The sequence below is a fragment of the Montipora foliosa genome, chromosome 12 (genome assembly GCF_036669935.1).
Source record: "Montipora foliosa isolate CH-2021 chromosome 12, ASM3666993v2, whole genome shotgun sequence".
In the NCBI taxonomy this organism is placed as follows: Eukaryota; Metazoa; Cnidaria; class Anthozoa; order Scleractinia; family Acroporidae; genus Montipora; species Montipora foliosa.
Window position 1 is genome coordinate 2361138 of NC_090880.1, and position 15000 is coordinate 2376137.

General features: G+C 40.7%; 2 protein-coding genes across 2 annotated transcripts in view; both read left to right on the forward strand.

Moving 5' to 3' along the window:
- The window catches only part of LOC137979636 (kelch-like protein 3), a 142389-nt gene that overhangs the window by 64595 nt on the left and 62794 nt on the right, over window positions 1-15000 (forward strand). The gene's annotated exons all lie outside the window — the stretch shown is intronic.
- On the forward strand, window positions 9410-11155 carry LOC137980517 (kelch-like protein 3). Its single transcript, XM_068827978.1, has one exon. It carries the CDS (start codon window positions 9410-9412, stop codon window positions 11153-11155), a length of 1746 nt encoding a protein of 581 aa, XP_068684079.1.

Genomic DNA, 15000 nt, shown 5'->3' on the forward strand with positions numbered 1-15000 from the left:
CAAACAAGCGAGGTTGCCCTCAGGCTAAAATCTAGTATTGTTCTCGTTGGCGTCGCTTTTGGAGATTTTTCTTTAGCAACTATTCACCGAAGTGGAGGTGGCTGCTTCGCGGCTCGGTAAATGTCCACTACTCAGGGGTGTAGCCAGGATTTTTCAAAGGGGAGGGGTCACTCTGTCAAACAGACTCGCCAGATTGTGGCGTTTTTGTTACCTAAATATTGTAGGTTGTTTGCTTAAAAAAAAGGCTTACCACTAGCCACCGACACTGAGGTGAATAAGTGTTTTAGTATATACTAAAACAATGAGATAATATAGCGCAAAGATTACAACATTTTCGGGCGCAAATTCCGCGTGAAATGTTCAGAGGTGGATAGCAATGAATGTGCGGAGTTTGAGCTCGCGCGTTCAACGCAATTCACTGTTTTGTATACTAAATCCCTATATAGGGCTTGCGTAAAATTTGTCATTGATTGGATTTCATCATGAGCAGAACAGCTTATTTTATTTAATAAGCAATATTAGAACTTTGATAATAAAAGCACATCTGGTGGATTATGTGCTTAGTCAATTTTTTTCTCTTTTTGCTATTGTCACGCCGGTTCATAAACGGCTGGATCGAAATCGCATCCATAGAACTTTCGGCCAATCTCAGTACTTCCCGTCTTCTCCAAGATACTTGAACGGGCTGTCCACCGTATGGTCTACAACTATGTACAGGAGCATAGGCTTTTTTCTCCTCTCCAATCTGGCTTCCGCCCACTTCACTCAACATCCACATGCCTCATACACGTGACAAACACTCTGCTTGAAAACATTGACAAAGGACTATTAACTGGCCTTATATTTTTAGACCTAAGTAAGGCCTTTGACACCTTAGATCATAGCATCATGTTAGATAAGTTAGCTTTACTAGGAATGAATCGCTCTGCTGTCCAGTGGTTTAGGTCATATTTAACCACGCGCACTCAAAGTGTTTGCGTAAATGGGCTCTTGTCTGAACCCCAGTCTATACCTTTCGGGGTCCCCTAGGGTAGCGTGCTCGGCCCTTTACTCTTTATTATCTACATAAATGACCTACCCTTGGCGGTTCAAGGTTGTAGCGTCGAGCTTTATGCTGACGATACACTTATCTATTTTGCAAGCAAGTCTGTCAGTGAAATTCAAGCTCAGTTAACTGGTGGCCTAACTGATGTCCTAAGCTGGCTTCATGCATGCTAATTTTCTAATACTCAATCTTGAGAAAACTAAGATTATGCTTGTTGGTACCCATCAGAGGACCGCAGAGGCTGACGATCTAGTTATAGAAATCACTAACACCCGTTTAGAAAGGGTCAATAAGATCCAAATATCTTGGGGTCCTCCTAAACGACACTCTATCTTGGAAGGACCACATAGAATATAATTATGTGTAACAAGATCTCGTCAAGATTAGGTGTTCTGCGTCGAGCGCTACAATACTATATATAGTCTTGCCATTATTCGATTACTGTTCGCCTGTCTGGGACAGTTTTGGGGCTGGGAGCAAAGATTACGTAGATAAGCTAAATAGACGTGCCGCATTTATCATTGAAGGTCGATCAATAGGGACTGAGGAGTTAAAATCAACACTTGGCTGGCCTAACCTACAAGCGCGCAGAAATTATCTCAAATGCCTTTTAGTCCATAAATGTCTTCACGGAATAGCGCCTTCGTAGTTACTTTCAGAGGTTAGGCTCGCGCACTTTTTCCATGGGTATAACACCAGAAGCCGTGATTTGCTGCGCTCTCCCTTCGCAAAAACTGCCAAGTATCAGGGAAGCTTCAGAATAAACGGCGCTCGAACTTACAACACCATCCCACAATAAGACCGCATCGACGTTGTTTTGATCTTTGTACTCCTCGGATAAGAGATGGGTATTTAATTTCCAGAAATCAGGTCCTCTTTGTTTTGGCAGTGAATGGTCAGTCCAGTGTCAGGGGCACCCACCCAACGACCAATTTGTTGTAAATTGTATTATTATACCCCAGTTAATGAAAATAAATGTTATTAAGGCATTTTCAGGTGTTTTTCAGTGTTGCTGGGAAAACATTATCTGTTCCTTTTTTCCAGCAAGACACACAAGAAATTTCCCAGCCAGCTAGATAAAATTGGTTGGATTCCCAGCCAGGAATTCCGCTCGCTTTCAAATCCCTCGATCCAAAACGACCGAACAAAAGACCGGGACAAAACAGGTTTTTTCCGCAAGCGCAATCACTCTGATCAGCCGTCGTATGTTTGTGACTATTCTCTCGGAGAGGGAAAGGGTTCTTTTTTTTTATTTTTTTTTGTTTTTTAGTCGTCCTCAGTCTTCAGAGTTTCTGCAGCCAGCTCGGGTTGAAATGCTAGAAAAAGTCAGTAATTCCCAGGCAAAACCTCTATCAATAACAAAATTTCCCAGCCAGCTAATTGAAACACCTGTATTTTTGCCAGCCAGCAAGATTCCTCTGGGGAACAGATAATGTGAGGAACAGATTGGTTGGGTGCCCCTGTCCTGTAACCAGGGAGAATATCTGCGTTACCATGCTGGGAAACAATGTCTGGCTAACGAGAAAAAAGTCAAGATGGCATCGAATTTCAGGATTTTTTCTTCTCCACGCATCATGAAACGCAGTTTATTTGTTATTTATTTGTTTGAGCAGGTTGGAGTTTTGGCAGCTATTCAGCTGATGTGGACCTGCTATACCCACCCACCCATATACTCACAGAGGACAGCCACAACACCGGAAACTTCATCCCCTACAGTAGCAGGATTGAGAACGCGCCAATCACCGATCAATACAAATGTTTACTTAAGACTCTAGTTCTTTGTCTCGACTTTAAGTGGTTGGAGGGGGTGCCACCTTTTTTTATTTTTATAGACTTTTTCCCCACCGAAAATTATGAAATCGCAATCAAATGAAGACATCTTCTCAAAAATATTTTTAAAGAAAATGGGATAATCCGTGTAGGCGTGTAAATGTTGATATCTGCTATTATAAATCTCCCCTCAGGATCGACGATAAAATTCTTAAGAATTCGAAACCGCCTGAAAATTATTATTGAAAAGTAGAAAAGACGCCTACTCTAGAGGTGGAAAAACTTGTGAAATTTGCTGAATAGCCCCATTCAGATTGCCATTCAATTTAGGTTTCACGTGTACTATAAACCTCTTGCAAAAACCATATAACAAAGCTCTTTTTCCTCAACCATAGAAAGGTCTTTCTTCGCTTCGCGTGGTCGGACAGGCCTCTTGCATTAAGGGAGCGGATAGTTGTATCATCATCACCTTGCATAGATATTTAAAGAATAGTTCAAAAACTCATTAATTCACGAGGCCATTGACCTATCAAATGGTTGATAATACACCTCGTGCAGTGGCTTTAATTATATCGATAAACCTCCTCCTTATAAGACAAAAGTTTGGTTTTATCAGACGAGTTTATAATGTAAATTGACCACCGTACAGGGATTCTAAAAGCTGACTTACCGAGCGTTAGCCCTTCGTCAGAGCGAATCGAGGAATTATGGGTTGTGTGTACTTTTTATATAGTGGAGTAGGAGCTATGCTATTGGTGTTAACATGGTAACGTGAAAAATAGGAATACATTAGTTAAATGAAAAGAGTTCGTTAATACCGTGGGGATTAAGGGTGCTGATTTGGAAGATGATTTTTTTTCCAGATTCTTGCGGCTTTCCGTAGGACCTTGATGTAGGGAAAGGCCGCAGATAGCCATGTGTTGTTTGGAGTCGTTAGGGCGGATTAAAATGACGAGCGACTGGCTTAGATGCATCCTTGTCATTCTTCTCATCATCGAGAAGGTGTTCGCGGAATCGATCGCCTAGTCGTCTACCTGTCTCACCAATGTATATATAATTTATTGCATAACGTACAGGTTATGCAATAAATAACATTTGCGGAGGTATATGTGAAAAGATCGGTGATCTTAGCAGATCGCTTAGGTCCCGCGATATTTTGCTAGAGTTAAGAGTGAAAGGACAAGTTTTGCATCCTGAGCGCGCGCATTTGAAAGTGCCGGGTTGCTCGTTAGTTTTGAGTGCGCTTCTAACTAAAAAGTTGCCTACGTTTTTCCCCCGTTTGAATGAAATTAGTGGAGGTTGCGAAAAGATTCTACCAATCTCGGGATATTTTTGGAGTAATTTAAAGTTATTAAGACTGATACTTTTGACTGCGTGATTATGAGGATGGAAAGTTAGGGTGAACGGAATTCTGTCATTCTTATCCTTTAGTGTAGCCTGCGTAGCAGGCGTCGAAAGGGGGAAAGGGGTAGGGGTAGGGGATAGGGCAGCTACCTTTAGTGACGTTTGTAGTGCTGACTGTCGATCAAATTGTTTGGCGCGATGATGGCCCGCTTTGACCACAGAGACAGGATAGCCACATTTTTCGAAGAATTGGCACATCTCCTCTGATTTGAACTTGATTTCGACTAGGCGATCCATTCCGCGAACACCTTCGCGATGTTGAGAAGAATGGCATGGATGCATCTAAGCCAGTCGCTCGTCATTTTTATCTCACTTACCACTCCAAACTACACAAGGCTATCTGCGGCCTTTCCCTACATCAAGGTACGACGGAAAGCCGCAAGAATCTGGAACAAAACTTCATGTTCTAAATCGGCACCCTTAATCCTAACGGTATTAACGAACGCTTTTCATTTAACTAATATATTCCTATTTTTCAAGTTGCCATGTTAACACCAATAGCTTGGCTCCTACTCCACTATAAAAACTACAAACGACCCATATTTCTTCGATTCGCTCTGACAAAGGGCTAACGCTCAAAAAGTAACCTTTTAGAATCCTTGTACGGTGGTCAATTTACATTATAAACTCGTTTGATGAAACCAAATTTTTGTGTGTTACTTCCCCACCGACGCAGCACCACAGTTTCTTTGGAAACTAACAATAATAATAATAATAATAATAATAATAATAATAATAATAATAATAATACGTGACGTGCTAAACACCCTTACACGCAGTCGGAGACTGAATTGCTAAGGGCGCGGCTCAACGAGATCGGACCGAAGGAGCTGTGCTGCCGGCTAGGCACTCGGCCCCTGAACACGACCCATGGATGACCTCGGAGCACAGCACCACAGCCTGATGGAATACGCTGTGAGCCGATTTTGCTGAGGGAGGAAAACCGGAGTACCCTGAGAAAAACCCTCGGAGTCAGGTTGAGATCGACTGAAACTCAGCCTACATGCGATCTCGGGGCCGAGAGTTGAACCCGGGTCGCAGAGGTGGAAGGCACGGTTGATAACCACTGTTGATAACCACACCTCCTCATTAGTATGCAGTGTTTTATCAGATATAAAGACACTGCACGCGACCTATGAATATTAATCCTCCAAACTTTTGACAGTTTTATCGTTTAAGCTGTTGATTTCTTCTTGAGTGTAGGTTAAATTAAACTTTGATCCTCTCCCTAACTTCGTTCAAATGACTTTTAAGTTCGTGTCGGAGTTTGTCCATATCAGCACGTATGCTCGCGAGGCCTTCGGTCACCACTTTTCTTAAGGAATGAATCGAATCTTTCTGGTCTTGATAATTCATGTCGGTGATGATTTTCCCAGATTTAACCGAGCATTCAGAGCCACGCCTTAAACGTTTTCTTCTCATATAATTTCGCCTTAAAATTTCGCGCTATAAGCAGCTTGTCTTTATTAGTAGCTATCGCTCAGCCAAGAATCAGCCTCGATAAGATTTTTTTGTATTTAGGCGATCCCCCGAGCGAGGTGCAATGCCCGGAAGTCTTGACAACAGAAAATGGAAACAACAGAAATGGGGATCGCCCAGGAGAGGGAGCACCCCCTAAACGGGGCCGGCACACCAAATTCGTCGGGGAGTCGAACCCTGCCTCTCCTACAGAGATAAAAAATCTAAAACGCAGCAGCCTCGATAAGATTGGCAAGTTTTACAAGAAAATGGCTAGTTCCAGGGAGAGCGTTAGATCAAACGTCCACCCGCCATACTGTTGGGCCCAGCTTAACATGAGAATGATCAGCTGCGCATTACAAGTGTAATTACTTTAAAAGAAACAAACCAAAAGGATAAAGAACGGGTACAAAAAGACTAAAAAGAAAGTAAAATACTACCTGAAGATCTAAGGTTATATGAAGACGATTTAAATGTTAGTAAATCGCATAGAGATTTAAGGGCAAGGCCGTGAATTGTTTTTAACGCGATAAGCAGTAAGCAATGCAGATCACGCAGAAGTGGTGAGATGAGACAAAACCTAGGCGCATTACAAACTAACCTGACTGAGGCGTTCAAAACTCTCTGCAATGATTTGTTAAGCTGGTAGTTGGGCAGCGTACAAAAGACTGTTGCGATAATCAACGCAAGATGTAAAAAATGCATGGACAAGCATTTCCATTGATTCTCGAGACAAGTACTAATGTCTTGCGAATGCATTTGATTTTACGCAAATGGTAGAAGGCAACACCCGACATAACTTGCTTATATGAGTTGACATGCATAGTGAGATGCTCATCGAACCATGAGCCCTGGCCTAGCTACTGTTACAGGACAAAGATCAGTCAACCCAACCCTATGCAACTGGTGCTCACCCCAGCTGCTGCCTAGTACCTATAATTAAAAATACAGTCAGTTTATCATCGTTTAACATAAGATTATCTGAAATCATCCAGCTCCTAATACCACTGATACAGTCAGTCATGGGCTTGATGGCAAAATCAACATCCGCAGATCGATTAGGGCTGAATGATACATACAACTGTGTATCGCCTGCATAGCAGTGGACTTGTGGGAGGTGGCGTTTAACGATCTGAAACAGATTGTGCGTGTAGATAATGAAAAGCAAGAGGCCCAAACATGAACCTTGAGGAGCACCTTGTTTTAAAGGAAGTGATCAGACAGACTACCATTTACAGAGACCTGCTGGAACCGGTCAGATAGATACGATTTAAACCAGGCAATCGCATTGTCAGTTATTCCCAAATCAGACTCAAGACGACCAATCAGCTTATCATGATGTATAGTGTCGAAAGCTGCACTTCAATCTAATAATACGAGCAAGGTGACATGTTGATCATTTATAGACATCAAAATATCATTCTTAACCTTAAGTAAGGCCGTCTCCGTGCTGTGTTGCTGTTCAAAGGGCCGCACTAAAAGCCGGAATCCAGAATCCGGAATCCGGAATCTGGAAACCAGAATTATCTGCCATTCGCGAGAACTACAACAACTTATCCACTGGATAAATCACCGTCTACTATATAACTCAATTGGTTTTGCTAGTGTTTATCCACTGGATAGTGATTTATCCGGTGGATAGCGTTATTCACCTTTTGAACAACCGAGGCCTGTTTTCTTGTGCATCTTGATTATCATTTAGTCTTCTTAGTGGACATTTCCTTCTGAAAGGAGACATCAAGTAAACTAATGATCATAATCGAAATTTGTTTATCGTACATGGTCAAGTTTACGTAGAAGTAAAAACGGTTAAAATTTATTAAATAATAAGTTGTTTTACCGTCTTTCCTTCGATCCTTTGATTATGTTCTAGCTATTACTGAGTGTCCCCAATAGGGTTCTTCAATCCCGCCCAAAATGTTCCCTTCATTCCGAAATCCCGAACGCTTATATCGGCCAATCCCGATCCTGGTCATGACGTCATATATGATGTCTACAGTTGATCAAAAACAATAAACAAACTGCTATAAACAATTGTTTATTGATCTTGATCAAGTTAAAATGGCCGAAAAACAAGAGTATTCATGATGAAACTACTGGTGATTTAGAATACACATTATCAGTCTTTTCCACCAACGTGAGGGATCCAATTGACCTAAATTGTAGCATTCGCAATTACAGTTTTAAGACCGAAATGATGCATGATTGTGCATTCAATTTATATGTTCCACTTTGTTAAACTCGGTGGCAAGTTTAGGTTTAATTAAGCAGTAGAGATTCGGGATTCCGGATTCCACGTTATGGAGTCTGGATTCCTGCTTTTAGTGTTTCCTTTTACACAGGCTTGTGAAAGAGAGGGGGAGATTGGGTTTGAGGTTGGTAAAACCTTTCGATATTGGCAACGAAGTCTCTCCATCAATTGAAGAATTATTCTTAACTGTAACCAAGGATTATTCAGCCAACCAGGGATTATTCTTAATTGTCAATTTCTTCCAAGTGAAGTATTATCGTTCATTTTGGACACTGAAAGCTTGATAGGGATCATGGGAAATGAACATATATTCTTTTAAAAGCCAAACCCCAATTTCTGGACTCGCAGGACTCGAACCTAGAAACGGATGATTTATAACCCCTTCACTTAACCACTAGACTATCTACCACATCACTAACTGCGAGGTCATCATTTTTTATTAGTGTGAATAATTTTTTCTTCCAAATTAACACCCGCTAAGAAGCAACCTTACGCAGTGAAAAATGTCGGTTACCAAACTTCAAGAGCAAGCTAACCATTTTAAAATCAAGCTTTAGACTTAACCGTTATTCGACAGTTACTTTATACATATACTAATTAGTTTTCGTAAATAATCGGCATATTTTTTTGGTAAGATGATCTTTAGTGATAAAGTGGATAAAAATAGTTCATTCAAAGTGGGTGCTCCTGGTTCAAATCCTGTCGAGGGGCTGCTTTTACATTTTTTTCTTTTCATTTGCTACCAAAAATCCTTGAACAGAGTAATTTAAATGGAGGATTGTATTTCATTTGGAGCAAACTGACATTCATTTGAGAAAGAGATCGTGTTGATATGGTTGCGATATAGCTTCACCTAGCCTGTTCCAGGCTCTCAGATAATGCAGGCGCGAGGGAAGGAGAACAAGCAAAAGAAATCGAGCGGGATCTGGGAGAAGGGGCCCTCCAGACCTCGCTCGATTTCTTTTGCTCGTTCTCGTTCCCTCGCCTCCACTAGCTGAGAGCCTGGAACGGGCTAAGCTTCACCGTGATACCTTAATATCTTCTGTATCAATGCAAATAAAAAACCATTCACTTCACCTCTTGAGATGAATATTCGCTGACTGCAAATAAGCAGGCTCACCTACTGCCTGCACCCAGAGGGCTGCTTAAACCGAAAGTTACCAATCCCTACCCGCTGAGGACTGTTGTTCCTTTCCCAGCTAATCCCCACCTTGAATCAGGGTTTAGCGGGGAGGGGGTGGAGGTTTACTTGCAGAGGTTACAAGTGAGAGAGAGAGGGAGAGAGAGAGACTGGGTTTGAGACCGGTTATACCTTGATCACACGGTATTTTCCTCTCTTTATAAACCAGTGATAACTTTTTTTATTTCTTAACCAACGCATTATAATGTGGCAAAGTTCAGCGAGTATCGACATGGAAGAATACGCAGAAGCAGTTGAATTCGAAATCGAAGATTTGAGCACTTCCGCATCGATTTCCAACATGGCGGACCTTTCACAGCCAATGCCATCAGATCCATCAAAACACTGTCAGGAACTTATCTATCGTCTGGATGCTCTAAGAAGAAAAGAGAGTTTCTTCGATGTAACAGTGTCAGTAAAAGACAAAGAGTTTAAAGCTCACAGACTTGTGTTGGCAGCAGCAAGCCCGTTTTTTCTTTCACTTCTGGTCAGTGACATGAGAGAGGGAAAGGAACAGTTCATCAGGATAGAACTTGAAGAAGCCACGGGGTCAGTCATGGAAGAAGTTCTTAAATACGTTTACACTGGTAATGTTGCAGTCACCAAGGATACCGCCCACAACTTAGTGGCGGCAGCAGATTATCTTCTTTTACCAGGTTTGAAGGCTTTGGCTTGTAATTGTTTGGAGGAAAACATTACAATTGAAAACTGTATTTTCAATTATTACTTTGCCGACAAGTATCATTGTTTGGAATTAATGGAGGAGTCCTGCGGGTTTATTAACGCAAATTTCAGTTCAGTCATGAAAACAGAGGACTTTGTGAAGTTGGATATTGAGCAAGTCATGAAATGGGTTTCCAGTGATTATGTCACTGTTGGCTCCGAGGAAGAAATTTTTAAGGGAATAGTAAAGTGGGTGTCTCACAAGAAGAGTGAACGAGAAGGCAACTTTGCTGGATTGTTGAGTCAAGTCCGTCTGAAATCCATGTCTCATGACTTTCTCTTTGATGAATTGGTCAATGAAGAACTGGTAGCAACAAGCAAGGAGACTTTGAGTTTTGTGTTGAGATCAGTGAAGTGCATTGTTGATCCCTTCTGTGAGAATGCTGCCAAGCCACCCAGGAAGTGCTTGGAGAGTTATGCAGATGTAATTTTTGTTTGTGGTGGCAGGACTGCGTTATGCTATCAACCCCAGAAAGACATTTGGTATCAGTTGCCAGACATGTTATTTGAACATCAAGATCATGCTATTGTTCAATACAGAGATAAAGTTTGCATTTTCGGGGGACAGCGTGTTGGACCGGGAAAATCTCGAGTAATAGAATACTTTTCTTCTTCCAGTAATTCCTGGGGGACAATTGAAGGAAAACATGGTTGGGAGTTTTTTTCTTGTTTATCAGTTCTAGGTGGTTGCATCTATGCATTATCTGGTTGTGGTGTTATTCGCTATAAGCTTGATGAGAATGTTTGTGAGGCTGTGGCGGATCCACCAACTGTTCGCTATGGAGCTGTTTTAGTTAGTGCTAAAAGACACCTTTACTTAGTTGGAGGAAGTCCTAATTGGCTTTCGTTTTTAGGATCTCAAACAGTGCAAAGGTTTGATCCTATTTTAGCCACATGGGAGGAGGTTGCAGGTATGACTGAAGCAAGACATAGAGCCTTTGGAGCAGCCTTGAGTGGCAAGATCTACATAGCAGGTGGCATAAAGGAATCTGGGGGGCGTCGTACAGTATTGAAGTCTTGTGAGGTATATGATCCATCAACTGATGAATGGCAAGTCATGAGTAACCTCAAGGTGTGTCGTCAAGCTGCAAACATGGTATGCTTTCAGGAAGCCCTTTATGTGGTTGGTGGCTTCAAAGACATGAACTCGTCTTCAAGAGAGTTATCAGTGGAAGTGTTTCAGTTAGGAGCATGTGAATGGAAAAGTAAATCCACCATACCCACTAACTTTAAAAATGAAAATCCTGGGGATAGAAAGAAAGAGATTCATCATAAGGCATGTCTTGCCACGATCCGCAAGAGCCTATTAGAAAAGGCTGCATGACTGCCTTGTGGTGGCATTCCTTAAAATACTGCGATCTGGCTTTTTCTACTTGAGCTAGTTTAAGTTGTGGGAAGTGAGGACAGGACATTAGACGGTACAGTGGGTCTCATAAAAGAGTTATAATAAAATATAGGACTCTTTTTCCAAAGGGGAGATATGATGTTTAAAACTCTGTACATAAAGACGTTTCAATGACTTGGCAAAATGGTCTGAAAAGGTAGCCGAATTAACTTTAGCCGCTATAATGTTTCCCAATGAGTAGTAAAATTGTCTGGCATTAGACAGCGTAAAATCTATTATCGGCTATTTGAGGAGGCAAAGGGTTTAAGCCCTATAAAGTCTCAGGTGACTTGGGATAGAAAGCAGAGAGGGTGTCTTTGTTATGGTTGCATAACACGTATATATGGGTTATTGACCAAGGATTTGGTTATTTTTGCCCATACACGTGTCCAAAGCTCAGGATTATAGTAGAACTGAATGATAGATATTCAACTCAGAATTATGCAATAACATACAAATTCCACTGAAACATTGACAATAATAATACCGATAAGTATTGCCTAATGTCTCAGAAGAATTTGATATTGGTAAAGGTAACCTCCATGCTTACAAAAAGATAACTTTAAACGCAAAAATATTCTTAAAATAAATTTGCATTATTATCAATGTGCGCGGCCAAATGACAATTACAGTATATTGCCCTTTGTAAAACATGCCTTTTTGTGGGCTAAGTGGGAAATGCCCGGGCTGAAAATGCATTTGCTGCCCTGATTCTGATTGGCTGCAGACATATTAAACAACTTCACTTGGCCGATGAGATCCTGAGGATACCATTTCAATGCCAGAGTTGGTGCGAATGTTTGTATGAGTTTATTTTTTGCTCATTTTTTTCTCGATTTTTGCTCTTGTTTAGGTGATCGTATTGTAGCAACAATTTTCCATAGCATAGCTTCATGCTACATCTCAGTTAAACATTTTTTTTCTTATTAAATGAATTTGTACGATTTGGCTTTGTGTATTGATAAATTATAATGATAATCGCACGACTTTTGTCAGGCATATACTTTTAGTTTATTTGTGTCCCTCATAGCATCATTTGCACCCTCACTCCACTCAGGCGCAAGTGATGTTACTCCACCCACAAATAAATTATATGCACGACAAAAGTCATGTGATTGTCCCATTTTTAAGAGAGAAAAATGAACTCTGCCCTTTCTACTTTCCTTTTTTTTCAATTCCTAGCCACCACCATCTTATGATCTTATGATCATTAAGATTTTTTTTGAAAGGGAAAATTTTTAAATCTTGATTGTTGTTTAATCATGGATTAGTGTTAATCAGGTTTGGAACAAAGTATTGTGCCCTGTCTTCACAATAATAATATTAAATTTTTAAAGATTGGCAGAACATGGGAAATTTCAAAATAAAAATACCGGTAAGCCATTATAATTATTAGTTGCAGAAGCTCATAACCTTGGAAGCGTTTAACTGTGGTTCAGATCTAGAGATGGGGTTTTTTGATTATAAAAATTTCCTTATTTGGATTGCTTGTGGATTTTCCAACATGTGCAGCTTCGACCTTATTTTTGTCCATATTTGGGCATAAAATTGGTGTTTTAAAATCCCCAGCTTTGTTCCAAGGAAAAGAGTTGCAAGTTGCATGCTTCAAGGTCATGTGCCTCTGTTATTTGTTGTTAACATAGAAACACTTTCTTTCAAACATTTTCTAATAAATTTAACTGTGAACATTATATCCAATTTGAAGGTATTTTTTTGTATGTCTTGAGGTTAGACTGCTCAGTCCCAATCTCACTGGTGTTTTCTTCGGTATGTTAATTTATGAAAGTGACTTTGCTTTTGAGTTGTTGTTGGCCATTTACTTTCCATATACATTTGAATTCTTATTGCATGTCTTTGTCTTGGTTTTTTAAGCAAGAACTTTGAATGTCCTTTACAATGTATAGATGGTTGAACTACTTTAATAAGAAAATGCTATGATCATTTGGGTGGAAATTCATGTGACCCTCCCTTAGTTTAGAACTGCCTTTTTGGTTTTTTAGACCCTCCCTTTTCAGGGGCTTAAAACTTGTTGGTCTCCCTCATTTTCCATTTTTCCACCCCTCTGCTGATTTTGACAAGTCTCTAGAAATTAATGTTGACAGTTTAATACTATTTGTTGGAATTTGTTGTGTCAAACAATATGTTGACAAGAATTGGATACACTTGCCATTCTTTTGTCATTCAATCACAGATCTAAATGTCAAGCAAAGTATAGACCGATTTTGATATATTAAAATTCAGTCCTAAACAAAGAGCATCATCTTGAGGCTCTGGGGAATAAATATGAGGATTTGTATGAGTTTATTCCCCAGAGCCTCGACATGATGCCTTTTTTTTAGGACTGAATTTTAATATATCAAAAGTGGGCTATAAAAATGAGATCTTTTGGAACTGAGGCAGAAGGGTAATTTTTTGTTCCTCTTAAACGAGAAGGGAGCATTTTTTAGACTGTTCAATTATTTTTAAACATCCTTGCTCATCGAATTTTAACAATTTTGAGGCCAAAACTCTCACCATTTAAAACGGGTTGAAGATTTTAACTAAGGGACCTGGATCAATCCACACAATCCAGTCGTGGTAAAACAGTTATTCTACTCTATTCTATTCTTGTAAGATTTGAACATGTGTGTGGTGTATTGTGTGAGCTTTGATGGTATAGAGTATAGTTAGTCCTCTATGGAGAATTTGCTGTGCAACAGTTAATACAGGTAGTCTGCCCATCACATAGGCATATTCAAACTCCAATTGTTCTTGCATAAATTCGAAAAGAACGGCAAAAAAGTTGAAATTTCGCCAGCCTGTAAACAGAGTATTTAGTGAATATTTTGGCTGCGGAGCCACCAGCGCGTGAGAAGAATGGGCACTTTTCCTTGCCCCATTCTTCTCACGCATTCGCGGCTTTGCAATCATAGGGAAGATATCATTGACATCACCTATTGTCATTAAAGTACCAACCAGAGCCTCATTGGTTGTTGAAACAAAAGGTCTTTTGTTCCTGTAGTTGGTACATTTGAATAACAAAAGCAGTGTTTGTAAACAGATGTCTTCCTTATTCACTCAATACGCCAAACAAGTGAGCTTGCCCACAGGCTAAAACCTACGTGCAGAGCCACTTTTATTTGCTCATCAAGGGTTTGTCCAGTATTGTGTTGGCGCAACCATTCACTGAAGTGGAGGTGGATGCTTCGCGGTTCGGTAATTAGGCTGATTTAGCGACAGAATGGGAACGTCAGTGGCGACGGCGCGCGCAGAAAAAACACCAATGAGAATTCAGAATAGAATAGACTCCACTCTTTTCTTCTCCATTCTAAATTCTCATTGGTGGTTTTGCTGCGCACGACGTCGCCACTGACGTTCCCGTTCTGTTGCTAAATCAGCCTAATATCCAACACTCGGCGGTGTAGCCAGGATTTTTCAAAGAGAAGGGGGGGGGGGGGGGTCACTCTGTGTCAAAAAGACTCATCAGACATAAAAAAGGGGGTCACAGGCACCCCAGGACCCCCCTAGCTACGCCCTTGCCACCACTAGCCACCGACATTGAGGCGAATAGTTGTTTTAGTATATACTAAAACAATGAGATAATATAGCGCAAAGATTACAACATTTTCGGGAGCAAATTCCGCGCGAAATTCTCGGAGGTGAATAGCAATGGGTATCCGGATTTTGAGCGCGCGCGTTCAACGCTATCCAGTGTTTTGCTACATACTAAATCCCTATACAGTGCTTGCATAAAATTTGTGAATGATTGGATTTCATCATGAGCAGAACAGCTTATAAAGCAATAT

Bases quoted from the DNA above. Each gene is read 5' to 3' on its own strand.
- LOC137980517 (XM_068827978.1), top strand. From the start codon at position 9,410: ATGGCGGACCTTTCACAGCCAATGCCATCAGATCCATCAAAACACTGT.